Source organism: Corella eumyota, chromosome 4, assembly GCF_963082875.1.
Source record: "Corella eumyota chromosome 4, kaCorEumy4.1, whole genome shotgun sequence".
Classification (NCBI taxonomy): Eukaryota; Metazoa; Chordata; class Ascidiacea; order Phlebobranchia; family Corellidae; genus Corella; species Corella eumyota.
Window position 1 is genome coordinate 17,468,211 of NC_137493.1, and position 26,595 is coordinate 17,494,805.

Here is a 26,595-nt window from a genome sequence, read left to right on the forward strand (position 1 = left end):
AAATCATTTTGCAACTTTATAAAGGTTTTATATTTATAAAACTTTGCTGTTTAACAAATTAGTTTGTTACTAAGTAAATAAACGTCAAAAAGTTTATAAAACCGGCACTTTGGTACTTTTTCTGGTTTTTAAATTTTTGATTTTGTTTATGATTAAAATATTGGTAATTAACAATTTCTCTTAATATTGGAAGTATAATTTTTTTCAATACTTAAATGTTGTTTAAAAGTGTAAAAAATGTGTTAAATTAAAGTTTAATAAGTTGTTATTCTTATGGTACCAAAAAATTGTGCCGAAAATGAGGTGCCGCATTCCAATAAAATATAAAAGTTTTTGCAAAGTTTAAAGAAGTGTGAAAGTAGTTTCTCTTATAAATTTTAACTTTAAATTGTGTTAAAGACGGAATCAAGATATTTAGAATGTTATAATTAGGTTAGAACTTTAAATATTAAAAAATATAAAGTTAAAATGGCCTCCCCTTCATACCAGACACTTCAAACTCAGTTACAATCGGCTAGAAAGTCGATTTTGTTCATGGAAACTCAACATGCGAGCACTTTAAAAGGGTTGCACAAAGAAATACAAAATCTTCAAAAAAAATGCTCAGGTAAATTTTAATTATAAATTTTTTGTAAACAACTTGGTTTATTTAATTATTTTTTTATAGGCTATAAAAATGTTATTCTTTTTTGTTTTTTTGTATATATTTTTATCTTCAATGTGGAAAAGTCGAATGCGCGACTTAAACATAGAGTAGCATCAGTTACTCTGACCCAATCGCGAGTTGACTGTGGCAGTTTGGGATATTATATGGATTATAATTGCCTAATAATTAAGCTGCTGATTAGGTGCTGGCTCAGCAGAAGTTCATACCGATTATAGTGATTTGCTTAAGGGCACTTCAGCATGAGGTCAGTGGGGATTGAATCCACAACCTCATGTGTGGTGTAGCAAGTGTTCTTACCACTACACCACGCTGCCGGGTATAATTCATTTTATATGGCACTTTAGAATTAGGTGTTAAGGATACTTACACACTGTACATTAAATTTAAACCAAAAAAGTCTGGATGAAACACAATTCTAACATATTTTAATAGGGGTGGAAAATCAGCTAAATCATTTCTTACCAACAAAACAAAATACTGCTTTAAATTTATTAAGATTTATTATTGTTTATATTTGGCATCATGTCTACTTTTAGTTTGTATTTTTTTAACTTATGGTTTTAAATTTTTAGATTTAACTTTTAATTTGGCAATGAGGGGAGAGGACACATCTCAAGGCGGTAAAAACTTATTTTTTACTTTATTTTCTGTGAATTAAAATGTTGATGATGGTCGCTTGTACTTTGGTTATAAAGATTACAATAATTTGTTGTATAATATTTGTTTATACTAAGCTTGTTATTTTGTTTTGGCATCAAAACAAACCAGATTATTCTACTGATGTTTGTACTCATTTGGTCAGGGAAAAAAATGTTAAATTCTGATATTTTTAATATTGATAAAACCTCTTTTTTATTCACAGACCAAACCAAACAATCCCAACTTGAAGCTGACATTGTGGAACTTACAAACGAGAAATTATGTTTGGTTCACGAGGTGGAAAAGAGGGACCGACAACTCGTTCAAATTGAGGAACAAGTTGGGAAAAAGGAAATGGAATATATTAATGAAATCAAGGTAGAAACTTTTATATTTAAATGTTTACTATGTTATCCACCTGTGATGTGTTTTTTGTGGCTAAAGTTTGTGTAATAGCACATTTGATTTACTGTGTGTTGTTAATATCTTACCTATTTTTTGGCCTTTAAATCTTTTGTCTAACTTGACGATTTAAATTATTATTAAGGTTAAAAATCGAAAGATTTCAGCCTTGATATTAGAACTTGACAACCGCTCGTCAAATGTTGCTTATTTAACTGCTCAACTTCATCAAACCCACTCTAAACTTCACAGTTTAAACCAAACTAAATTATTCACCCCTAAACCCCCTTCATCGAGTGAGAATCGATCAACTTCGAGGAACTCACGTCGTCACTCAAGATCCATCGACAACGAAGCTCGAAAATCTTTAAGCCGGGAGTCCCAAGATCAAATCCCAACCCCCGATAATAGAAAAACAAATTCCTGGTTTGAACCCGGCGTTATGCCTGACCCCACCCCATTTTTAAATGCGGGTGAGGCCCAAAATGAACCAGTTCTTTTACCCCGGCCGCCTTCAGTTCTACCCCCGATATATCACCCTAGTTCTGAGCCAATGAGGTTGCGTTCTAATATTAATATCTCAACTGGTAGGCAGGATAGGATAAATGTGAATCAGGTTAAAAACTTGTCGTTAGATCAGAAAATGTCGCATAAAAGTCAGGTGCCTGAGACTTAAGTTTAAAAAGGTTTTTTTGATGTGCTTGGTGCCTTTATTTTTGCTTGTTTGTTATCATTTCAAAGTAATAGAACATTACCTGACAGCAAATAAAGTTTTTTAAAAATTAGTATTTTGTAATTAAGACAAAATCAAATTAATTTAAAGTAGACTGTTGTGTACTGCCCTTGTTTTAAGTTTCATTGATGTTGTTTTACCTATAGTGTGTTAATAAAACTTGTTAAAAAATATTTTATTCATAATTTTACTCTCAATATCGGATACAAAATAGTAATTTAAACCAAATATAGGACAACGCCTACTCTATATACTGCTGGCAAATACAGTACATGCGAATTTAATGTAGCCTTAATAAATAATTAATCATTTTAAAATTTCCAGTAAATAGGGTTTTATATTGTCACAAGAATTGACTTTAAAGTAAATATGATTTTAATTCTTTGTGTTTTGGATTGTCATAAAAGTTAAAGTTGTTTAAATCTTTGTTAAAACTTCAGGATATTATATTTCACTTGACAATAAGAAAATATAAGGTTTCAGTTTAGGTTTCACAATTGTATCACCTGAACATATGGTTATCATGTTTTTTGTTCAATATAAAACATAAAAGTCAAAGGTTTAAAAGGGTTTTTACTTTGGCTTAGTCAATTTTGTTGATAGCTTCAGTTCAACATAAATTATTTTTTACGGAGATCGTAAATATTTTCATCCGTAAGGTGGCGTGCCAGAGCAGACTTTTACATTCGATCGAATTCATTTTTTAGATCGTGGTTTTTAACAATTTCTGCTTAATTACTGCATTTAAAGTATTTAAAAATTGACTTAGATATTTTATTTGTTTATTATTAATAAAAAAAAACAATTTATGATTTTTACTCTTTTTATTTTTATATATTAATTACCTTTTGTTTTATATATTATCATCCTAAAATAAGTACACGCGCATCTTCCAAACCTTTTCAAAATCGAACGAGTTCTATTTAAATAGGGTTGGTCAATAAATAATTTTAATTTAATATGAGAGCATTATAAAAATTCCAGTGTTTTATGTTTCGAGGATTTATGAGTTTGGTGCCAGTACCTGAGTTGCATTATATTGACATAGTGCAGCTTTAAAAGGTAGTTGTGTGGGTGGCTTAATAAACAAAAGGAAATACAGCATTTTAAGCATGGTTTTAACTATACAGTTGGAAAGGATGGTATATATTTAGAATTAAATATATTAGAAAGGTTAAATGTAGTTGGTGGAATAATATTTAGTTAAATATACATCGTAGTTTAAAAGTTAGTTAGAAAAAGTCAAAGTTTATCTCAATTTTTGTTGTTTTTTTGTTTGTTTTTATACTGTTTGTATATATTGGATTTAGTTGAGTGAATTAAGAATCAAATATATATTTTAAATACTACCAGTGGTCTAATATTGTAATAAGTATTAGTTAGTACACGTAAAATTTAATATAAATTGGTTAAAACTTATTTATAATTTAAAACATAAACGTTAACTACATAATTGTGGTAAATGTGGATTTTCTGGGTTAAATTTAAAACTATTGTTATGTGACTAACTTAATAAACTAGAGATAGTTTAATATAATGATAAAATTATAAGTCAAACTAAAGAGAAGTTAATAGTTTTGTATTTTTGATGCTGTTTAAAAAATACAGAATAGTCTTGATTTAAAATACATTTAAAAAATTGATTTAAAAAATTGATAAAAATACAAAATATCGTAAAAAATTTCATTTTTTGAACAAGTTTTCGGTATGTTTGTTAACTAAACAAAGCTTTATAGTTTAAAATAATTGTTTAAATGTTAATTTTGTTACTTAAAAGTGCTTTTTACCGATTAGGTGTTATTATACTTCATTATATTTATGAATAAAACATAAATATGTTACAAAGTCCAATTAAAATACGTTAAAACCCACGAAATATTTGTAATTATAAATTTCCCTTGCCGGGTATGCGTGCTAGCTTATAGCCTGGTTGTTAAATAATATTTGCACTTATACCTTGATCAAATAACACATGATATTAATTGATGCAGTTTTGTTATGTCATTGAATTTGATGAACTCTTAACTAAAGTATTCATAAAGGTCATTTATACTTGCTTTTTTGCACTAATTTAAAGTAAATTGCAGTCTTAAACATTAAATTGCTTATTTTTCGTTTATTTAAGAATAAATTTTCTATAAATTTAACTTTAAAAATGGTAGACAAATATTTTTAAACGGAAATCAAATTTTTAGGCGGGAAAAAATGTTTAAAAAATTTAAACAAAACCCGATAATTTAAAAGAAATTAACATCACAATCACTTCCTTGTGACGTAGAAATCGTCACAATCCTTCTTAGAATCCCAAGTTTTAACCAAAAATTGCAAAGTCATTTTATTCAACTTTAAGTTAATTCTTATCCTAACTATAACAACTAGAAGGCTAATAAGCGATCTGTTTTGTGTAAAGTGACACTTTCCACTAATTAGTTGTTTAATAATTAGTTTAAACCGCCCACATCCAAAACTGGAGACCCTAATTTAAAGCACACCACTCCTTATACAGTTTGTTAATGAGTTGTATTTTGATTGTCTATTATATTCTAGAAGGTGCTGGCTTGTAGTCGGTACTTGGTTGAAATCTGGTGTCTGTCGCACCAAATTTTTGGGGATTTTTTTAGCTCCAATAATTAACAATAAAATTTATTTTTATTTTTACCAAATGTTTATTTTAAAATTTAAATTAAAAACTTTAAAATTAAATAAAAGTTTAAATTAAACCCGAATTCGGAAACCAAGAAATATTAAAATCGTAAAATTATTAATTTTATATTTATTACAAATTGAAGGAGTTATTGTCGCTAATTATTCAACCGTGAATTGTTATTAATTATGACGTAACAATGAGTATTATTAAAACGTCTTTTATTCGAAGTCGAAAATTTTCTTAAACATCTGGAAAACGAAATCCCATCAATCGATTCCGACGCATCAGATTGTGACGTCATAGACCTATATTTAAAGGTTTGATTGTTTGCACAATTGAAATGTCGCGACGTAAATTCACACAACTATTATCACGCAATAATTACAGTTCTGTGACGTCATATTGATTTGAATTTTTATTGTTATGGTTTAAGCAAATAATAAATCGTTTAAAATAATTTAATTAAACAAATTATAACAATGTGTATAAGGGTTGTTATAGTTATTATTGATTTGGATTTATTTTTGTTTAAAACACGTTTTATCCGTGATTGTGACGTCATCAGTTACGTCAGTAGTTGTTTTAAATTTAGTTTTGGTCGCGTGGATAATTAATAATATTTTGATGTCAAAATTTAAATATATTATTAAGGTCTTTAATTAATTAATTAAGCTTTTAGTATTTTATATTTTCTTTTTTTTTGTTCGTTGGTTGTTTCTAGAGTTTATAACGAGATAATAAATCTTTTAAAGTTTTAACGAAAACTCCTTTTAACTTTAACTTTAATGCCGCATTTTAATGACAGATTTGTGTCCAAAATTTCGGGAAAAATTAAGATTTTGTGACGTCACTTGTTCTGTTGTGAATTTTTGGGTTTTCAAAATATTTAAAATATTTTATTTTTAATGTAAAGTTTCTGTTAAAATTAAACTTTTCTTCAAAAATAATAAATTAAAAGTTAGTTAAAATATTATGAAATTAAAAATAAAACAAAAAGTTAATAAATTGTTTAAATATAAACTTTAATTTATTTTGGTTTAAATTTGAAAACATGTTTTTGTGGTGGTAGCCAATAATATTATGGACAATTATTTGTAATTAAACTAATTACTAATTTGCTACAAACCTAACTGAACTTTAAAAATTAACAATAAAACTTTGTAATATTTATTTAAACACAAAAAAAAACGATAAAATTTAAAAGAGAATTGAAAATTTTTAATAATTAACTTGTTGGGTTTTTAAACTATTAATATTTAGTTAAAACCTATTTCCCTTTACGTGAGAGAAAAGATGTTTTAGTATTAAACCCAGTATTAGTTGCCTTTAGAAAAGATATTTCTATAAACTGTTATTTTTGCTAAAAATGATAAAGGTTTAAAAGATTTTCTCTTTAAATTTGACCTGTGACTCAATTTTTTAAATTCTTTTTCATATTTTTTGTTGTTTTTTACTTTCTGTTAAGTAATAGTCGTTTAAGATTCTAGATAACAGCAACAATGGATACTTCACAATATGATAAAAATCTTTTTTGATTTTATTTCTACCCCAAATTATTTTTCACATCTGGTTAAAAATGAAAAATTTTATTTTTAATGTTTTTTTATGTACTTTCTCATTGACACATTCTTCAAAATCACCCATTTATGTTTACCTTTGTGTAATAACTCAAATAAATGTTTTATATTCACTGCTTATCAGTTTATTGAGCGAGTAAAAATCATTTTCTTTTTACATGTGCGGCATGTTTGATATAGGTGACTGAGCAATAAAATCTCAGTTTGTTTTTCACATTTTTGAAATTTGTCTGCTCTGAAAATCAACAACACACAGAGTGTATTTGATTATAACAAACTCTTAAACGCGAGTGCCTTTAATTGTAGTAATATCGGCTTAGTTATTACAGATACACTTAATTTAATGTTTACCAAAAATATGCTCAAATTATGAAGTTGTGTATACATTCGTTTATTATAAAAGTAAATTAAAAAAAAATATCGCATTTTAAAACTGCAAATATAAAATAATATTAGGTTAAATATGGTATGTTAAATATCATTGTATTTCTATGTATTTAACTTATCTTAGCAAGCATATTTGTGGTTAAGTTTAACATAGTTATTACATCTCTATTGTTTTATGGTTATTTAAATGAGGGATTTTTGCCCAATTTTTTCACTACAATAAAGTTGTTTAAATTTATTCTTGGTAAAAGGGAGTTCGAATTATGGCACCTGTTTTAGTTGACATGTTTGTTTTATATTCAACATCACTTCATATATTTAACGAATAAATAAAAGAACATTTTTAGACGGAATTTTAAAAATACCAGAGTTTAAGTTTGACGTAGAAATCATCAAGAAAACTAAAAACAAAGATAACAATACTATTTAAACTTGTACAGTATAAGACTACATTATATAAGTAGATTCAGCGTTATATATCAGGGATAAAATCAAATAATATTACAAGTTTTTTTATTTTTATTTTGGTTTTTCGCACATTGATAAAAGTAAATAATAAATACGATATACAATTAATATTACAACAATGCGACGGGAAAAAATGACAAAATCAATTTAATGATTTAAAACATGCCAAAAGTATTAATGTTTATACAAAGATTTTAAGTATATTATGGCATGGTCACCAAACAAGTTCTATGTGGTAATAGAGAAGTGGGTAAAGCTATGAGGTTAACATAATTATATACGCAGCAAAACCAACTTCAAAACATAAATAACAAGAGCAACATTGCATCACCGCGCCGTAACTTACAAGACAGTTGACTTAAAGTCTATATTTACTTTCCACATACTTTAATGTGGACCATGGTGTAATACCGCCACGCTTATTAATCTTATTAAAGTTATTTATTAAAGAATTACCCGAAAAATAAAGTTAAAAATTACCTCGTGTGTTTTTGAATAAAAATCTATTTTAAGGTTTTAAAAAATCCGAAGGTTAGATATTTTTTAAATTTTTTAAATCAGTAGAAATCCACTTTTGTATTAACTGTATTGGTATAATACATCGCGTTTTGCAAAGATTGAGACGCCTGCCCGAAACGCGTGCGTAAAAACGTCAACTATGTTTCGCTTTTTGCCTTTTTTTAGACGTTCCCCGCGATATAAAACAACCAGACTGTGCTTATAAGCGACTTACTCTCTGTATGAGTGGTGTAGTAACGAGTAACGTTTACACTTGTAGCGTGTAGTCTTCATTAATTAGTAAAGTGCGGTATATAAATGAATATAATGGATTTAATAATAATGCAGTGTTAAGGTAGTAAAGGTTTTGAGACTGTTAGGAAGGTTTTATAATAATGTGGACTATTTTCAATAATTTTTCGTTATAATTTGAATTTAAATTTTTTTGCTAATTTTCGTTAAATTCCCCGGACTGACGTCACGCACCGAGCAAGTCCAGTCTAGTACGCAACATCTTAGCGGGTTACAACGTTTGTTCCAGCCAGAAATTTAAGTTTTTATATCGAATTAAAAGCGCTGTGGGATTCCATTGAAAATGGAGTTGTATTGAAATTATTATCAGATCATTATTTTTATGTTTGTCACCGATTTAAGTTCAAGCGTTCGTAAATCGATATTTGAACAAGTAGTTGATAATATTTTATTTATTTTTAGCATTTCAATTAGAAAACTGTTGTGAATATATTCTGGGTAACGGATTAAAATAAACGGGAAGCAGTGGGAAGCAAATGCGCGGATTGTTGTAAAACCTTGTTTAAAAATGAGTACAGAATATATTGATAATAACAATTATGAAAAGTGTCAAAACTTTAATATTTTGAACGAAAAAGCTGAGGATATAAAAACTTACAAACAAATAAGTTCGCACAGAAAAAAGAAAGACAAAATTTACAAGAAAACTTTTGCAATGCCGAAAATCTTTGAACGTTTTTACAACATGGAATTAACTTTAACAAAACTGATTTTTTTGTTGATTTTGTTTATTGCGATTTCAGTCGAAGCAGCCCCTGCCAGCAACCCAGGTTCAGACTTGGAAGTTTCAGCACCTCAAAATAAAACAAGTTTAATCGCCAGCCACCAAACAGACGTTCTTGATATCTTAGCAGAGGACAAGCCAGAGGTTGTTGTCCCTGTTTTAAAACACAAACGAAACGCTGGCAAGAAATCAAAAAAGAATAAAAATAAAAAAAGAAAAAATAACAGACGGAAGAAAACCAAATCGAAAAACCGACCCAAGAAAAATCGAAAAAACAAAATCTCAAACACAAACTCAAATAACATATTCCCAGGTTTATCGAATAAAAATATTCATGGTTCGAATCAGAAGCAACCAAAAATGACGTCACCTCGACGTCAGAGGTTGTATAGCAAGATTGGGAACTCGTTTCATTTGGCTGTTTACAACAATGGGAAAGTCAAGGGCGAAAAAGCGATTCTGCAAACGAATTACAGTAAGTTTTTTTTATATAAAATTGTTCGTGATAAACAAGTTTAAATTGTGCTATTTTGTCAGTGGTTAAATTTCAACGGTACGGGAAACTGTCAAAAATCGAAAAATACAAACTAAAAACATAAATTAAATATCACACGTTTAATGAATATAAAAACACGCGAATATTTGTAAAATTTTGCGGTTGCAAAAACCTAAAAATAACGCTCAATAGTAATCAATATTTTGGCCAATAAGTCCTCGATTATGATAATTGATCGCTTATATGATTGTGGCATGTTAGAGTGTTTCGCAAATCTATCAGACAGTTTCAAATATTGACCGAAGGATCGCTGTTTGATCGAAACTGTTTTATTCCCCGCCTTTTAAATTGGGTAAGTTAATCATCACAGATTTGTGTCACATTTTTAAAGGAAATTGTCAAACGTCACTGAGTTTACTTTTAAATTTATATCACGTACGAAAGATCTGAAAAACCTACAATTTTTTCATAATTTTTTGCCAGTAATTTTGTAACTTTTTGGCTACTCCTTAAAATTGTTGTAAAAAAGGTCTTAGGTTCGATTTTAAACCACCCCAATTTTTTTAATATATTTTTGATTTTGGCAAACCTGTCACTCATGTAGAATTGTCGAAAGTAGCAATCAATGTTACATTGTCGTAGCTCAAACAAGCAGAAAATAAGTGACTACCACGCGATATCAAAAACTTCTTTATTCTGATTTTTATAAATTTCAATATTTCTATTATTTATTTTAAATTAAAAAATCTTAATATATTATATTGAGAAAGTTTGTGAAAATTATAAGAAAAATGTTTCGTTTTTTATACAAATTTCGCGTAAATTACAAGTTTACGTTTCTGCCGTTTGATCAACTTTACAACCAGTAATCTATCGCGTCAAAACATTGTTAAAACACCTGTTCAAAATATAAGTTTTTGTTCAATAAATTACTATCTACCACACGCAATATTTTGTCCAAAATGTTAAAATATTTCGATCGTACGATTTTGTAAACTAAATTTGGGAATTTTTTCGGTATATTTTACAAGTTTAGACAACTTTTGAGGTTAAAAGGAAATAAAAATTGTAATTTTTAACGGTTTTATGTTGTCAATATTGTCCTGGATTAAACTAAATTTAAAACTCGTCAAATTCAACTTTTGTGTCTCATTTAATCCTGTGTACATAGCAGTTAAGTCTACAACGACATGCGTGCGAGGAAATAAGTTTGGCCTCGGCGACACGCGATCTATTTGGCCGGAACAAATCAATCCCAAGTCGGCCGATGTCGCGTGGAATTAGACTCTACTTAAACTAAGATTAAATTGAAACATTACCCGACCTGGCACGTGTCTTCAATTGTGTTAATATTTTGTTGTTTTTTTTCACAAATTTTTTAAAATCGACTGAATTCGTGAAAAAATGACGTCATAAATTAAATGTTTACCGTTTTCGCCAAGCAACGTTAATTTTAAACAACAAACACAACGATTAAAATCTATTTAAAATATTAATCGATATAAGAACGACAATTTCTGACTTTCAGTTATATTTTAGTCACGTGTCAAAATAGAGTTGACGTCACAATCAAAATGTTTTGTTGTTATTAGAAACGTTGAAGGTTTTAAATTTAAGAGTTTCCGATAAATTGACATTTTTCGGGATATTTTGGGCAAAATACACAAAACATTGACACTGGATTAAGCTTAAATTGTCACTAACGTAACCATGATATTGAAAATCTAGAAATTTATTCGTTCTTTTGTATATAAACAACACACTTGTAGATTTAATATTGAGGATAAATTTAAAAATATTGCAAAATTTGATTTTAATTGCAAAACGATTGTTCACACAATCGCACCTGTGTTGGTACTTGTGACGTCATAATTCGGCTATTATGAGCAATTAAGTCGACATAATTACCGACTGATTTGTAAAAGTTGAAGGATAAAAAGCAAATTTGTTTAAAATTTAAGGTTTAAGTTTTTATTGGGGGATAATTTGTAGCAAAATGAGGGTTTTAAACAAAAATTAACAAGTTAAAATACGTATAAACCATCAGTTAACCCTAATTATTGGCTTAAAATGTTAAACATTAAAAAAATACGCGTTTAATTAATTTTTTTTTAATTTTTTTTTGTAAAATTCCAAATTTAATTCTAAAAAAAAAAAAGAAAAATTTAAAAAACTTTATTTTGAAATCGTCTTCAATAATATTCGCTGTATTGACAAAACTAAGCGTTAATATTTATTGAAATGTAATAAAATTGACAATGGAAAAATCCACGTGATATCGATAAAAGTTTAAGCAAATATTAATTGTTAACCTTTAAAGGTCAAATTATTTTGTTTGTCGGTAAATTAGTTTTTATTTATTGGTAATTCAACCATAAGGCAACTTTTGTTACTCCAACCTAGTTTAAAATGGTTCTAGTTTGCTGTATTTTGTTTAATTTGTAAGCTTGTTAATTTATTAACTTTTTGATTGGTTTTGTTTCCAAGAAAACGAAATTTTTTTTGGTCAAAACTTTTTATCGCAATTAAATAAAAAGGGAAAATCCGAAAAAATTTAAAAATTAATTCTCAGTTTTTATGTTGTAAAAACTTATTAGTTGTCTTGTGGACGTTTGCGGTTCTATTTCCATTCACAACGCTACAAGACAAAGATTATGACGTCATAATTATACACTTGTTGTATCATAAATACACTTAACTTATATGTCCCTCGAGTGATTAAATCGGTTTGTTTTAATGCCCAAATTAAAAGCACAAGTCGCATTATTTTCGTTTAAATCCGGTAATTAGTACTTTGTGCAACTTAAGTCGTCTTAAGGGGTTTAATAACAAGTTAAAACCAGCAACTAACTATCGTTAAATTAACACGTGGTTTCAATTAACACGAAAATATATGATTTCTATGGAAATTAAGATAATAGCTGACCACAAGCGACTTGTTAGAGACTATACATGAATCACAATTGACCTGTTATTACGTCACAATTATACATTATACGACCACTCCTGTTTTAGTTAATTTTTAAATGTTTTTTATTCCCACGGTTTTAATTTTTTTGTTTTATTTTTTAGCAATTTTGGAGATAAAAGCGATTAAAACAGGGATTGTGACAATTATGGGGGCGACTACACGACGATTTATTTGCGTTTCCAAATCAGGAAAAGTTAAAGCAAAGGTGGGTTATTTATTCTTTGCTGTAGACTTATTTTTTAACTTTATCCCAGTCCTAAGTTGTACAAGTTTATTTATTTTTAAAATCGAAAATGCATTTTACAATGCGTTATTTTGGGTTGCATTTTTTTGTCATTTAAACTTGGCCAACATGGGTTTCAAATTACCAGTTTACCACTTTGTAAGCGGACATAAAGATTTATGTTTTTTTGTTCAAACTAGTTATTAAATATTTAAGTGTTTGGGTTAGGTTTTCAAGAACATTTTGTTAAGTTTAACCTTGCAGATTGTTAACTAATTAATTACATGCACCAGCCTTAATTAATAGGAGGTTTAAAACGATAATTAATTAATTATCGAGTTAGGTTGTGTAGCTAAAATTCACACGATTTTGAATTTGGGGAAATTTGGAATTGATTTTAATTTTGACAATTCGTTTGATAACTTTCCTATTGGGTTTAAGATAAAATAAATCTGTTTGTGATAATTTGAATGTTTCCTTCAATGGAACAATATCTCATCGAAATACGATTTTGAATTCGCAATACGACAAAATATGCCAAATAGTAAATCAACCTTTTTGTTATTTATTCAACTAAAACACGATAACAGAAAAGCATAAAAACGTCAATACCTTAAGATAAAAAGCTGTAGTAGCCTCTAAAAAGGAATTCTAAAATTCCATGGTTTTTGTTTACCACATTTTTTGTTTTTTCGCGATAAAAAAATGACAAAAATTGTTTTAATAAAGTTTTCTAATTTCCGCTATTGCAAACAGATAATTGGGACGGCACGTGGCTGGCAGGATAAAATAACAAGTCACGTGACTAAGGTTTAATTTGAACAATTAGTTTGCAAAAAACAAGATTTTTAAAAGTTTTAAACTAGTTTTATTTTTAGAATTTGTTTTTGTTGTTGTTAAACGGTAACCACTTTTCATAGTAAACACTTTGTATTGCGGTATGTAAGATGTCTATGGAACATTATGTCACTTTCCAATATTAAAACATCTTTGTTTTTGACACGCTTAACAGAGAGTAACATCTACATTCAAGCTGGTATAAAGACTTACTGTTAAAATCACGGTTTAGACAGCCACGCGAGTGCTAAAACAGTAAACAACAAAGTTAAAGACATGGAAATAAATGTTCCAATGTTTTGTTTGAACTTCTGTGTGGGATTTTCGACACTTTTGTCGTTGGTTTTAATTTAATTATTTAAGGTGGCGTTGTTACAACCGGATAAGTGAAATGCTTATGAATATAAATTCAAATGAATGCCAGCCCTCGCTTTATAATAAAACGGAATTTTGATATTCTATTGAAATGATTAAGTAAATAAAATTATGCCACTCTTAATTAATATCACCCAGCTAGATGATATATTAGAAGCCATGAATAATAATCATCAATAACCTTTATATCAAATCAACTTATTTGACAAAATATAACAAAAATTAACTTATTTTTAAAAATATATCAAAATATTGACAATTTGTTTATTTTTTGTCGAACCACAGCCAAAATAAATGTTGATTTTGGGTCGAACTTGAAATTGTCGGTTGGGTTTCAACAAAGGAAAAGGTGCTTAGTAATACAGGGCTCACATATGATCATCTTAGCTCTAATTATCGCCTTATAACCTCCTTCTTGGTTTAATTAACGCTCAAACTCGAGATAATTTTACACCGGGTTTTCTTTCACACACTTCAGACAATCAAAACATTGCGGTTCTAACTCGGTGGAAGATCAGGATTAAAATCGTTTTTTTGAAATCGTATAACATACAACAGCTTGTTGAATTTTGTTGTTTTGTGATTAAGGGAATTACGCAATTAATAAGTGGTTTGTTTATAACCTTTGATACCATAATTTCGATTGCTTAATCCTTATGACAAAACCTATTTACTTAAACTAAATTTAAAAGTTTATTTTTACCCGTTGTCCAAACATATCCCATAATGTGCTTAATGATATATCCCTTTATTTGCACAACGGTTGACGCGCTATTTGAAATTTGATAAAATATTCTGAGTGAAAACCCGTTAAGTTTTAGAAATCTCATGGGTTTGTTCATTTATAAGTGGGGCCGTCATAACCTTAGTCTAACTTTAATCAGTTCACCGATCTCGACATAGCCTAACCTTAGTCATGGGTAAGCTACATTTGCACAAAACTCGTGGGAAAACTTTGACGTTTTATTTCCTCGTTCAATAAGAGCCTTACTGACGCAAATACCAATATCTAATATATAGTTCCGAATGCTTAATACAGGGTTAATTATGTGATATATTTGAATAAATATTAGGGGTTATTTTGCGTTGGGAATTTGGAGTTTTTGAAATTCCTGTTACGTCAAAACATTTGCGCAAAGCCGGAACAATTAGACAGCAATTTAAGGGTTTAAAGATTATCGCTAAAACTTTTTATTATAAAACTGATGTTACTGATATCTTTTGTTAAAGTTGTACAAAAGGTTGTTATTTTAAGCTTGGTTTTCATGGATAAATGTTTCAAATGTCAGAACATTTTGTTACTTTGTGTCGCTGTGATTTTCTAAAACTACAAAGTTAATACTTTTCGACATTAAATATTGAATTATTAAAACATTTTTGACAGAATTTTAACTTGTCAAAATATTAGTTTTATAATTTAAAAAAAATACCCCCAAGTTAAGATTTTTTAATAAAACCTTAAATTTTAATTTAATTTTGTTTTAATTGCATTTTAAAATCTTGTTAAATTAAGCCCCCAACGTAAGAATGCAGCAGAAGTGAATTGAACCTTGTCGAATTGTCCATAAATAAAGTTTAATTGTTAAAACTTACAATCATTAAGCTAAAAAATGGGTTTAAACTTTAATGTAACTTGATCTTCGTTTCCTGGTCGGTGTACAAACACACAACACGCGAGTTTTTTATTGACTGACATGGTCTTTGTGTTAGGTTAAACTACATTGTTGTGGGATTGAATTTAATTGAAACGAGGTCGGAATGTTCAACTTTTGATTGACAACTTTGGGACAGTTTTTGTTTAATTAGGGACAATGTTAATAAAACACACGAAAATTGCAAAACTTTAAAAGAAAACTTAAATATTTACTTATTCGAATTAATTTTAAAATTTAAATAAATAATTTAAAATTATTTTTTTTGCAGAAATCGTTCTCCAAAAACCGCTGCATATTTAAAGAGAATTTTCTCCCCAATAAGCTCAACCAATACGAGAGTTTATCATGCAAGGGCTGCTTCTTACATGTCAATAAAAAGGGAAAAGTCAAGAAGTTGAGAAACATCAACCCCAACTCGAGGACGAGTTTCTTCCTCCCTCGAATGATCGTGTTCGAATCCGGGCGAGCGAAGCGACTCGCCGAGGCCAAAAGAGGGAAAGTTTTAACGATGGATATCTCGAATATGACGTCATCGGAGCATAGCAACGATGTGGCAACAACAACTTTGTCTTACAACGAGCTAGACTCTGATATTGTTGAGAATTCTGAGTTTGAATTATTACCTAGAAGTCGCAAGAATGGAAAACACTCGAACCGAAAGACAGACAAAAGGGCGACCCGAAAACAAAGTGTTCCAGACAAGAAATTAAACAAGTGAACCCCATGTTCTAGTCAAGGTATTAACCCTCTGAGTGGGTGAAGTAAAAGGGGGTCCTGGGATCGAACCCCACCCCTATGGAGACGCCAGTCTTTAGTGGAATGGAATTCGATAAAAATAGAAGAGATGAGAAAAGAGAAAAAAGCAAACCGAGAGAGGTTAAAAGAAAAAAAGAAACTTTTAACGGAGTGATTTTTGTTTGTTTGTGAAATTTTCAGCAGTTTAAAAAAATAAAAAATATTATTGCCAGAAATTTATGTTTTTTTCATTTTTATTTATTTTTCGTTCTTTTCACAAACTTATTTTCACTGTAGGTAAAACATAACAATCAAATATTATTTTTTTGTTAAAATTTGATCTTTATATTTCCTAATTAATTAAAGGTAATTAATTATGCCTTCAGTCTTCAACATGCGCACTAAATTAAAATAATGTCGATTCCAAATCTTGTACTTTTACGCACCCCGAACTAACTGGGTAAGAATTAAAAAAAAATATTTTAAATAAATTGAAATATTTTTGGTGAAAAAAACTTTTTTGTTTTTTATTTTGCATGAATTCAGTGATGTTGATATAACAAAATAAATTAATTTATTGTACGATGGTCTTTTACTTAAACAGAAATAACAATCTTTTATAAAATAACAAATTTCACGATAAAACTTTTATAAAAAGGAGTTTATTAGAATTATTTATTATTTTTATTCAATTAATCATCAAATCTAAAATTGACAACATTAATAAAATAACAGCTGTTTCATCAGACCTTTATTTCCCCTTTTAGCCTTTTTATAAGATTTAAAATAGTCAGTTTTAAACACGATTAATAAAATAAACTCAACACAGAATAATTGTTACATTCTGCGGTGAATTCCACTCCTTTTTCCGGCGCGACGCGTTTAAACTTCCCGACGTCTGGGTACGAATTGAAAGGTGACGAAATATCAAAGGCTGAAGCACAGGTGTTGCAGAATCGGGCTAATAATTTGTTTCAAGTTATTAACAAACTGCCAACAGATTTAATCCCAAACTCAATGGGCGGAGCGACAGGATATTACGTCATAATCGAACTGTTGATTGACGTTTTCATGATTTATGTTACTTTGGTGTGTGTGGGTTTTTTAATGATTGATTTTGAATGGTTGATCCAGTTCTTAAAAAAAAGATCAAATATATACAAATGACTCCATTATTTTACATTTTTTGCAGACTGTAGAGACGTAATAAGAATATCAAATTGTCTGCAATTGTAACAACCCTGCATTGAACATATTAGCTCTATAAATAACTCGAAGGTCATATAATTTGACCCCTAAACGTCAGTTAGAGTTTGTATTTCGGCATAAAAGTTTATTTACAATTACAAGCATTGTTACCTCACAAACTAACTATTGTGTTCGTCATAAATGAACCAATCAACCACATTAAAAAAACGAGTTTTGCTAAAGCGAAAACGAATCGACTTCAACAAAGTGTCTGGATTGAATTTAAACACAAAATATTGCTACTTCGTGGTATGTTTGCATTCTGGGTGTTTTATTGTGGTTAAGATGAGTTTAAACGTTATATGGTAACACAATTAAACTTCTATTTAAGGTTGCTGTGACGTAGTATTTGTATTTACAATTTTTACACTTATTTTGTGAATTTTGACCAAAAAATTAAAAATTTGTTGAAGCATATAAACGTATGGTGTAGTCTCCCCTACGTCACAATCTAACTTTTTCCTACGTCACAAAAATCAAGGTCACTCAATGTCAGATTCTCAATTTCTAACGCAAGGTTTCGCAATATTTTAAAGGAAGAGGAAATAAATGTTTAATGTTAAAATATTTTCAATAATTAGCAACAAAAATGTTAATATCTTGGATGTTTATGTAACAAGTTTGATAGGTTTTCTTTGAAATATTGTTTAGTACTTTGAAATTTAATTAATTAGCTGTGTTTAGTATACAAAAATAAAAACTTATGTTTAATTACTTAATTAGTAGCTAACAGTAAGATTAAGTCAATTTTTAGATTATTTTTGTCAATATGTTTACGTTGTGAAAGTCGTACGATTTACAAGAACAGAGAAAAGTGTTGATAATTACAGATTCCTTTTAATTTGGGGTGTCGGTGTTTAATTAAGCATTTAACTAACTAGCTAAGGAAACAACTGAGTTGGTGTTATCTTATGGTTAAATGCCAGGTTGAAGGAAGATTATTTTGGTTTAATATCACGAGTTTAAGTTGTAATTATTGACTTAGAATGGTAACACTTTTTAAACGTGAAACGTTTTTTAATTAACGCGGTTTAATTTTCGGTTTATTAACAGATTATTGAATTCAATTTTTTTGTTTTTTTGTAGATTTAACAAAAACACTGTAACTGGTGTTAACATAGTGCTATTTTTTTGCATTGGTCTTTTGTAGAATCCTATCCTTTTTTAACCTAATCCAATCTTAAATTCTAATTCTAAAGAATCTGGCAAAAATCTATTAAAAATACGTTGTTTTAATTAATCTAGAATTAAAAAAATTAAAAATTTGTTATAATTAAACTATTAAAACTTAACTTGTTGAAAAAACAAAAAAATTAGAAATTTTACAGCGCATAGAAATCCTTTTTTTAGTTGTAATATAGTTACAATATCTATTGGATCGTAAACTGGTTACGAGTCTAATTTCAAAAAATAAATGTTGTGAAAAAAATTCAAAATTGTTTGGTTTTAAAATTTACATTTATTTTAAAAATGTTTGCCGTAAAATTAAGTAGAAAGTTTGCCGAATTATCGAGGATAAGTTGTCGTTGTTTTTCACGTTACACAGAAGTTAAAGTCAATCCTTTTTGGACGCTAAAATCAAGTTTAAAAAACTGTGATTTAATCTTAAAAACAAACCAAAATATTTTACACAGCGGAAAAAATTTAGTGAAACTAACTTCAAGTGATTTAAAAAATCAACAATGTGTGTTTGAATACAATAAACTAAACAATGAGGTTGGGTTATTTTGTGATAATTTGAACTATGAAAAAGTGAATTTATGTTTGGAGTTTGCAGCTGCATTTAATTTAAATGTGGATGTTTTAAATGGAGATATTTCTGCTTCAGACTTAGAGTTGGATGTCGTCAACTTTCAAACTAGTTGTGGGGATATTTATTTAAACAATATACAAGGTAAAGAAATTAAAATTAATAATTTAAAAGGAAAAATTGTATCACAAAAAGTTTTAAAAGGAAATTTGGATCTTTCTGCAAACGGAAAAATTTTAACTGAAAAACTGATCGGAACTGAAATAAAAATCAACTCAAGTGACAAAATAATTTTAACTCATGGAGTTTATGCAAATCATTTAATTGCAAACTCAACAAAAGATTTATATTTCTCAAGTTTGCATGGAAGTTCAATTATTAATGTTGAAAATGGGGATATTAATATAGGAACTGTTGAAGGGGATTTGAAAGCAAATACTAACAATGGAGATATTAACATTTTTGTTATAAATCATAATTTAATTGATATTATTTCTAAAGATGGAAACATTAAAATTCAAGCACAAAATGATTTAGAATCTAAAATTGATTTTAAAGCAAATGAAATTGAATTAAATGTTGAAAATTTTACTTCTTCGGAAGAAAATGATAAAGTTTGTAAAGGATTTTTGAACAAAAACAACGACAAGATGATTAAGGCAAGATCAAATAAAATCAAGTTTCAAACTTCTTCGTGGATGGACAGAACGATGGATTTTAAGAAAATTTTAAAAGCTTCAAATTAACAATAATAAGCTATTTGTAAACTTTATTTTAATTTAAAACAGTTAAGCATGGTCTCCAGTCTTCACTTTGAAAGCATTTAACCTTAGGTTATACCTACATTTGAAATACCTTTATGTTTTTGTAAATATACTTATTTATATTTTGTTAGAAAAAATGTTAAAATAATTAAAAATGTCGAAAATAATTTGTGCAATATCAGGAGGGGTCGATAGTGCAGTGGCTGCCTTCCTACTAAGAAACAAAGGTTACAAAGTTCATGGAATTTTCATGAAAAATTGGGATTTAAACGAAGAAATCGGGCAATGTACAAACAATAACGATCGTGAATATGCCATGAAAGTTTGTAAAACTTTAGAAATTCCATTCCATGAAATGAATCTTGTTAAAGAATACTGGAATTATGTGTTTGAACCCCTTTTAAGAGGATATGAGTTAGGGAAAACCCCTAATCCTGATGCCTTGTGTAATAAATATATTAAATTTGATGCCCTTATAAAAAAATCAAGGCAATTATTCGATTCTGATATAATTTTGACCACAGGACATTACGCAAGAACAACATTAGGGGATAAAGTTTTAGATGGAACAAAATTTAATGATATTGAGCAACAATTGTTAAAAGCTAAAGATTCGTTTAAAGACCAGACATTTTTCCTTCATAAAATTAATTCTTTAACTTTACAAAACATTTATTTTCCACTGGAAAATTTACTTAAATCAGAAGTGAAACAAATTGCTCAAAATTCACCGATTTCATTTACTTTAAATAGAAAAGAAAGCATGGGAATCTGTTTTATTGGAAGTAGAAACTTCACTGAATTTATCGAGAGTTACATCGCTCCAAAACCGGGCAAATTTCATTGTTTAGAAAGTGGAAAAATAGTGGGAGAACATAATTCTTATTTCTCTAAAACTGTCGGGCAAAGATCCAATATTCCCGGGATGGTAAACTCTTATGCTGTCCTACACAGGAATGTTGAAACAGGAGATGTGATCGTTGTGCCCGGCACGCGGCATTCGTCATTTTTCAACAGAAGTCTCATTTCTACAAAAATTAATTGGATCACGAAAATTCCAACAGAATTAGAAAAAAACAAAACCATGAAATGCCAGTTTCGTGTTTATCATAGAGAGCCTTTGATTGATTGCGTTGTTCATTTATTAGATGATGAAAATTTGTTGATAATTCTTAAACATCCAATTCGTGCGATTACGGTCGGACAAGATGCTGTTCTTTATCACAGTGACATCTGTTTAGGTGGTTCTAATATTATTGATGTTGGCCCCTCGATGTATGAATGTAGATCGGGTGAAATTGAGTTTAATTTTTATCGTAAAAATCCTCAAATTTGGTTGGATTTGGTAAAACAATTTGGCAACACTGTGGCAGCGTTTCCAGATAATTTATCAAACGAAGAAATTGATAATTATATTTGGGAGACACAGAAAATGAACCTGTAATATAATTATATTAATTAATATTTAATTTTTTATTCTTTTTTTTATAGATTTTAATAAATTAGTAAATAATTAAATTACAAAATGGAGAGTTGTAGTGAAAAGGAAGTAATATCAGCTTTACATGAAAATGAAAATATTTTGGAAACTTTGAAGCAATACAACAATTCTGTAAGTTGTTAAGTTAACATTTATGTTTTAAACCCAAAAGACTTATTTTTTAATTGTTTTGAATTTTAACTTATAGTTAATATTTATTTTTTCAGCACAAACAAATTTTTAAATTAGATCCTGATACTACAACCGACAGACAGGTTTGTTTCAAATTTTATATTTTATCATTTTTATTTTTATCCACTGAAATGTAACTTGCAATTGGCTTCATTACATGAGGTCCTGGGTAAAATTCCCAGTGCTTTTGTGCTGTAGATTTCTTGAGTAAGGTGCTATAAACAATTAAACTTCTGCTGAGCCAAAAACCTATTAGCAAATTAATTAAAAGTACTAATATCCCAAACTGCCAAAGGCAACTCAAGACTGAGTTGGGGTAACTCGAGACTGGTTTGGGGTAACAAATGTTACTCTATGTTTAGGTTGTAAAGTCAACCTTCCCACATCGAGGATAAATAAATACATATTAACATTTTTAATTTTAATTTACAGAAAATGATTGAATTACTGATTCCAGAAATTTACAAAAACGAAAACTTGGATTTTTTAAACGAAGCGTTTGAAATTGTTCGATATTTGTCGCGTGATAAAAATGTTGTCGACAAATATTTTGCAACGAGAAAGTTTGTAGATTGTTTACTCAAACAGGCTTGCTCTTATAATAAAGGTGAATAAAAACAGATTATAATTAAATATTATTATATTAACATTGACTAAAATTACTTTAAAAATTAACTTTTTTACCAAATATATTCTCAGCTATTAAAGAGGTATTTTTTCACAATTAAACCTACTTGTAATCAATGAATTATAAGTTACCAGTTGTGGTCATAAACTAAAGACTTTTAACATTACCCTTCATTACTGTTAAGGTGATAATGCAGAGGATAAATTACAATATAGTTCCATAGAAGTAAACTCTTGCAAAGCAATTTGTAATGTGATTTACCTTACCATGGATGCACAGGTTAATAATTGGTTTAATATTTAAAATCTTTAAACTTTCACAAATTTTATTTTTAATTTAAAACTATGAATTTTTATTTTAGGGTGTTTGTTGTCATGGCGATTTTCTTAAAAAAATTGTGACGAATATTAAACAACATTTGAACAGGACTCATGAACAAAATGTGACCTCACTTCGTGCCATCTTTCTGGTGTCAGCATTGAACAAACAAGGTCGTAACATTCTTGTTAACGAGCACGAAGCTAGATCGGTTGTTATTCAATTCCTTCAACATATTGTTGATCAAAATATCGACTCTGATGACAAAAGGTTTGTTTATTTATTATTTTGTAAATCACTTGGTTTTACTACATAAGGTCCTAGGTTTGATCCCCACTGCTTTCATGATGTAGCACTCTTAAGTAAGGCACTATAAACAGTATGAGAGCTTTGATTAATTATTAAAAAATATGATCAATAATATCCCAAACTGCTAAAGTAAACTTGAGACTGGGTCGGGGTAATTGATGTAACTCTATGTTTAGGTTGTAAGTCAACCTTTCCACATTAAGGATAAATAAATACAATAAAATTATTGTTTAATTATATACCCTAAAATTTATTTTTATTTTAGTGTTCTTATAAAGCTTCCTACTGAGAGTTGTAATATGCTGTGTGAGATTTTAAAAGTTGTCTTCAATTTAAACATGGATTTAAGGAAGGTCAAAATATATAACCAGGTAAGTATTTTAGCAAATTTCAAATACCATAAAGATAATATAAAAACCTTTGATGTTATTTTATTTATTTTTTATATTTATTTATCCTTGATTTGGGGAAGGTTAACTTTACAGCCTAAACATAGAGTAACATTTGTTACTCCAAACCAGTCTTGACTTAGTTTGAGATTTTATCTATTATAATTGTCTGATAATTAACCTGCTGATGGTTTGGAGCTTAGCAGGAGTTCATACCATTTACAGCGCCTTACTTAAGGGCGCTACAGCATAAAAGCAGTGGGTATTGAACCCAGGACTCCTGGTACTAAAGCAAAGTAGTTAACTCAATCAAAGCTCATATTTCATTTGTATTTTTTTTGTAGCAAGAAACAGAAAATATGAACTCCACTGTACAAATATGCTCCATTATTTTAAACAGTCAACCTGAGGACCCAACCTTAACTGAAGCACTTCACTGTAATACTGGCAATGCTTTATACAGTGTCCCTCCCCACTGCTTTAATGTTGAGTTGTTTACCCCAATACAACCTGGTTCAAGTGATAACGGGGAAGTTAGGAAAAATATGAAACCCGTTCAATCTTTGCTGCAGATATTAAAGAATAGAATAATGAACGTAAGTTATTTTGTATTGGATGTTGAATTTCAACGTAATATTAACCAACAATTTGGATTTTTTATACTCTAAATTCACTTTAAATAATTTATAACTGTCCAATTTGTAATAGAGTAACATGCTTTTAAAATTTAATTTTAAATCCTTATTGATTATATAAATACAAAGGCTGTAAATGGATATCTGTTCAAATTAAATATTAAATTATAAATTTTACATATTGGATCATCATGATTAAATTTTAAAATCCTTGTGACAGGATAAAGTGACAACTGATATTCTTCAACCACTACTGGCGCTAATGAGCCAACTTTCCAGAATATCTAGGGACATAAGGAAGTATTATAAGAAGGTGAGTACTAAAACAAACTATTTAACATGTTGTTTATAGATCAGATTAAAATTATTTTTGAACTGGAATGTTAACTGATCGCATGGTGGTTAGAACTCCTGGCTTTAGTTCTTGGGTTTGATTCCTTTGCTTTTATGCTGTAGCAATTTGTATAAACTTCAGTCAAGCCAAAACCAATTAGCAGCTTAATTATTGGTTGGTTAAAATCAATATTATCCCAAACTGCCACAGGCAACTCAAGACTGTGTCAAGGTAACTGATGTTACTCTATGTTTGGGTTGTGAGGTCGACTTTCCTTCATCAAGGATAAATAAATACAAAAAATTAAGATGAATTCAAGTTAGGTTTATAAAATGTTTATAATATTTTAAACTCAACAGGAGGTGATTCCCCCACGCAAAGACTTTAAACATCGTCCTGAAGATGGGAAAGAATTCAGGAATAAATTAATTAAACTTTTTACCCACAATGACACCGATGTTAAAAGTGCAGCAGCTGACTTCATATTTGTACTCTGTAAAGAAAATGGTAAGTGTTGTTTATTATTAACTGGGTTTGGTGACCATGCCATAATGTACTATAAAATTTTTATGTAAACATTAATACTTTTGGCATGTTTTAAATCATTAAATTGATTTTGTCATTTTTTCCCGTCCCATTGTTGTAATATTTATTGTTTATCTTTATATCACTTTCAATAATCCCTGAAAAATCGAAATAAATACATATAATATAGGTTTTGATTTACCTTTATTTTTGGTAGGCAAATCAAATGTGTATTAAGTAATTTAACTTGTTATAATTTATTATTAACAATGATTTATATTCTCAGTTGACAGATTTGTAAAGTACACTGGTTATGGTAACGCTGCAGGGTTGTTGGCAGCAAGAGGGTTACTGGCAGGTGGGAATGATTATGAGGCAAACTACTCGGAGGATTCAGATTCGGATACTGAGGAATATAAGGAAGCAAGTGAGAGGTAAGTGCTGATGCTTACAGTAAGAATACCAAAATATTCATAGAGGTTTTCATGGCACTTCTGCTTTTTCTAAAAGTTTATTGTGGGGAAAAATAATTCTGGTGGCTTCTATATTGTAAGGTTAATTGGTAAAGCACTTATCGCAATTCTGCTATGTCTAAAAACCTAATGATAAGAAAAATAATACTGCTATAAGCCAATTTTATTTATAAAAATGCTACTTAGCCATTTTGGTTAAGTTAAAAAGTAATTTACATAAAATTTGGTCTTAAATATTTATAAAGTTGAACATTTTTTGACCTTATATTATAGCTCCAATTTGTTTTATATTAGAATCAACCCTGTAACAGGTCATGTCCCTCCTGTGGTTAAGAACCCAATGGAAGGAATGAGCGACGAACAGAAAGAATTTCTCGCTGTTCAACTGGCAAACCAAATATCTAAGTTATCGAGGTGATTAACATTGTACTTATACAGTTAAGCTTTTCATCAAATTTATTTATCTTTGATGTGGAAAGGTCAACTTCACAGCATCAACATAGAGTAACATCAGTTACCCTGACCCAGTCTCGAGTTGCCTGTGGCAGTTTGGAGTATTAGAGATTATAATTGCCCTATAATTATGCTGCTGATAAAGTGCTGGCTTAGCAAAAGTTTACACTCTTCATTGTGCCTTACTTAAGGGTGCTACAGCATGAGAGCATTGGAAAATGAATTCATGACCTTATGTAGTGAGACCAATTGTTTTAACCTTTACACTCTATCGTTAATGTTTGCAATGTTTTGTATTTACAGTCATGATGTGATGCAACCGATGTGTGTTGGGGAGGATGGAAAGTTAGTTTCACTTCACCAGAAGTTTCATGAAGCTCAAGATATTGAATCAGAACATAGCTCAGATTCAGACTAACATTCAGTAGGTTTATTATCTTACTACCTACTATAAAACAGGTTTGGCAAACTTACATAAAATTTGGTTTATTTTTCTATGACCTTTTTGGCTTTTGTAAAAGTTAGCAACCCTTGATATAGGGATATTGTTATTAATATTGCAGTGAGTTTTATTCCTATTATGTTAACTGAATTCAAAGCTATGTAAGTAGAACCAATTTAAACTTTTTGTTGTTTTTGTAATTGACTTTAAATAAGGTTTGAAATTATTGTTTATCTGTGTCCAAGATGGATATTTTGTGCAATACTGTGTTGTTTTGATGTTAAGTCTGTATTAAATACACAACTATTA

At 29.0% G+C, this 26,595-nt stretch overlaps 5 protein-coding genes across 5 annotated transcripts; all 5 read left to right on the forward strand.

Moving 5' to 3' along the window:
- Positions 1 to 349: 349 nt before the first annotated feature.
- On the forward strand, positions 350 to 3,243 carry LOC145750519 (coiled-coil domain-containing protein 92-like). The gene is made up of 4 exons (XM_082566575.1): positions 350 to 607; positions 1,240 to 1,287; positions 1,530 to 1,684; positions 1,854 to 3,243. The coding sequence occupies exons 1-4, from the start codon at positions 469 to 471 to the stop codon at positions 2,382 to 2,384; spliced, it is 873 nt and encodes a 290-aa protein (XP_082422701.1). The 5' UTR covers positions 350 to 468; the 3' UTR covers positions 2,385 to 3,243.
- A 5,493-nt stretch (positions 3,244 to 8,736) lies between these two features.
- On the forward strand, positions 8,737 to 16,801 carry LOC145750609 (uncharacterized). The gene is made up of 3 exons (XM_082566679.1): positions 8,737 to 9,529; positions 12,623 to 12,726; positions 15,880 to 16,801. Exons 1-3 carry the CDS (start codon positions 8,839 to 8,841, stop codon positions 16,327 to 16,329), a joined length of 1,245 nt encoding a protein of 414 aa, XP_082422805.1. The 5' UTR covers positions 8,737 to 8,838; the 3' UTR covers positions 16,330 to 16,801.
- Positions 16,802 to 19,023: 2,222 nt separating this feature from the next.
- LOC145751558 (uncharacterized) lies at positions 19,024 to 20,214 on the forward strand. The gene has a single exon (XM_082567736.1). It carries the CDS (start codon positions 19,065 to 19,067, stop codon positions 20,088 to 20,090), a length of 1,026 nt encoding a protein of 341 aa, XP_082423862.1. The 5' UTR covers positions 19,024 to 19,064; the 3' UTR covers positions 20,091 to 20,214.
- On the forward strand, positions 20,137 to 21,621 carry LOC145751557 (mitochondrial tRNA-specific 2-thiouridylase 1-like). The gene has a single exon (XM_082567735.1). The coding sequence runs from the start codon at positions 20,263 to 20,265 to the stop codon at positions 21,550 to 21,552; it is 1,290 nt and encodes a 429-aa protein (XP_082423861.1). The 5' UTR covers positions 20,137 to 20,262; the 3' UTR covers positions 21,553 to 21,621.
- Positions 21,598 to 26,594, forward strand: LOC145751556 (chaperone Ric-8A-like). Its single transcript, XM_082567733.1, has 12 exons — positions 21,598 to 21,720; positions 21,816 to 21,863; positions 22,213 to 22,387; positions 22,593 to 22,687; positions 22,770 to 22,996; positions 23,301 to 23,406; positions 23,769 to 24,020; positions 24,280 to 24,372; positions 24,753 to 24,900; positions 25,205 to 25,352; positions 25,686 to 25,805; positions 26,148 to 26,594. Exons 1-12 carry the CDS (start codon positions 21,634 to 21,636, stop codon positions 26,260 to 26,262), a joined length of 1,614 nt encoding a protein of 537 aa, XP_082423859.1. The 5' UTR covers positions 21,598 to 21,633; the 3' UTR covers positions 26,263 to 26,594.
- The last annotated feature ends 1 nt before the right edge of the window (position 26,595 follows it).